The following is a 2,164-nucleotide window of genomic DNA, read 5'->3' on the forward strand; positions in this document are numbered from 1 at the left end:
TTATTTTTTGATGCATAAAATAGAATTTTGAACAAATTTAGGAATAATAAACAAGTGCTTATATTTTAAAAGGCTACTAACGTTTGCTCTAGGCACAGGCATTATATTACATGTCTATGTTGCCAGTTGTTACGTGAACAGGTAAAGAGGCAGGAATAAGGAGAAAACCATAGAAAACCGTAGAGCCCCAGGACTTTGTAAGGGAAAATTGCTTTATTTTAATCTCCTGGAGTTCTTTGCAAGCATTTTCTTTTTTAACCATCCCAAACAGGCAATCCATTTTTCTTATACAGTAATGTACATGAGCAAAGGAAAAATAATCTACAAATGAACCACACTACTTTTTCCATTTTATCATATATGTAGACATTTATCCAATACAGGCACTAAAATAAGTTATTCAAGCTGAAAAAAGAGGTTTGCCAAAAATTCCATTCCTGAACTACTTGATTTTGTCATTTTAAATGACCTCAAGATAGAAAATGACAGGTGATTCTGTGAATTTTCCAAGTTTTTGCTTGCTTGTTTATTTGTTTTTGGTTAGGAAGCACATCCAAAAGACTGATTAGTAGCTAGGACATTGGGCCTCTTCATTCCTCAGACATGAAATAATGTCCTGTTTCTAAACCAACCATAAAGGTTAATTAGAAGGTTGCAATAAGTACATTAACTGCCCAGCAACAGATGTTTAAAGAAATTAATAACTACATTTATGGTGAACCTGCCAGTTAGAATGGTCTGTGTATTCTTGAAACCAGAGCTCCATCCCCTACATAGACAACTTCATGAAGACGTTGTTAGTCTTGAACAAGTACTTTTGAAATAAAAGATGATTATAAAATCCTAAAGCAAAAGATTAGCAAAACATATAATATACTTAAAATATACCTTGTCATTTGGTGATACAAGAAGAACAAAACATTTTTCTATCAAGAAAAACCCATGGATGCCTCCAATTAATCCCAACAGTTTCCAAATATGACCTTTGCTTTCATGGAAATGTCCAAATTCTGGGACTTCCTGCTTATGTAAACCAAGAACCTTTTAAGAAAGGAAAGAAAAAAGAAATAACTTTTGATGACTTAAATATCAAATAGCAGGCACAGTGTTGCATATATCAAACTTTCATTCTAAGGACTCCCATAACAATTGAAATCACTCAGAGCCCAGCTTGCTTGTGGGTATGTGAACACTTCCACTATATGGTTAAATCAGGATCAAATAAAATGTCTACAACAGAAACAAAGGAGAGCTTTGAAGAGCTTATGCTGATGAACAGAATGAAGCCTTAAGCTTTATTTCAACAAGTGGCCTGGATTTGTACACGTTCTCAGTCATCTGGCCATATTTGTTTCTCAGGAGTTCAATCTGCATGTGTTTGCATAGTAATGCTTCATAAAAATATTAATACATCTTATATCCAGAATACCTATAAGTATACATTTCATTTGGGATTTATTCTCCCTATGCCCCATTGCAACTAAAATAAACTTTTAATAAATATTCAGACAAGTAAGAAATCCGCCTGGAAGACTTGTTCCCTTGAGTGCATACTATATAACCAGCAATATCGTCAGCTCTCTAGGACACAAAAGGATACAAGAAATACATTAGGAATTTTTCTCTAGTTGACTCATCTCATTGGCTGGTTCATCCCATTGGTTGACCTAGCAATTTCTTGTGAGCTAGTAAATCACCGTGTATCATGTTTCTTCTCTAAGAGAAGGCAATTTGTGAGATAGCTCAGCAGTTTCTAGATTTAGGATGGGACTGACCATTAAACTAAAAAAAGAAAGAAGAAATTACACATGTGTAGATTGTATGTATATATGCCCATACATGTATGTATGTAGGCATTTATGTGTGCATCAATACATATATGTATGTAGGCATTTGTGTGTGTATACATTCATGATACATTGAGTATGTAGATATCACTTCAAAACAATATATGTTAGTCAACTTTTTCTTTTGGTATGAGCATGAAGGGATACCCACTGAATACTTGTAATTAGCATTATTTCACAAAATAGGCAACATCGTAATATCACAAAACATAAGAAAAACCCACAACCTCAGAATAAAATGTAAATCTTTAAATTGAATAAATTTAGCTGATTACAAAAGGAAGTCACGAAAATAGCATTTTTCTCATTTCTGTGCA

General features: G+C 33.5%; 1 protein-coding gene across 1 annotated transcript in view; it reads right to left on the reverse strand.

Annotated features, from left to right (window-relative positions):
* The window catches only part of SLC39A12 (solute carrier family 39 (zinc transporter), member 12), a 55,125-nt gene that overhangs the window by 9,211 nt on the left and 43,750 nt on the right, over positions 1-2,164 (reverse strand). Inside the window, exon 7 of the mRNA XM_012660896.1 lies at positions 889-1,041. Coding sequence (XP_012516350.1) covers positions 889-1,041 — 153 coding nt within the window. The remainder of the gene's footprint in view (positions 1-888; positions 1,042-2,164) is intronic.

This window comes from Propithecus coquereli, unplaced genomic scaffold, assembly GCF_000956105.1.
Source record: "Propithecus coquereli isolate 6110/MARCELLA unplaced genomic scaffold, Pcoq_1.0 Scaffold69, whole genome shotgun sequence".
Taxonomy (NCBI): Eukaryota; Metazoa; Chordata; class Mammalia; order Primates; family Indriidae; genus Propithecus; species Propithecus coquereli.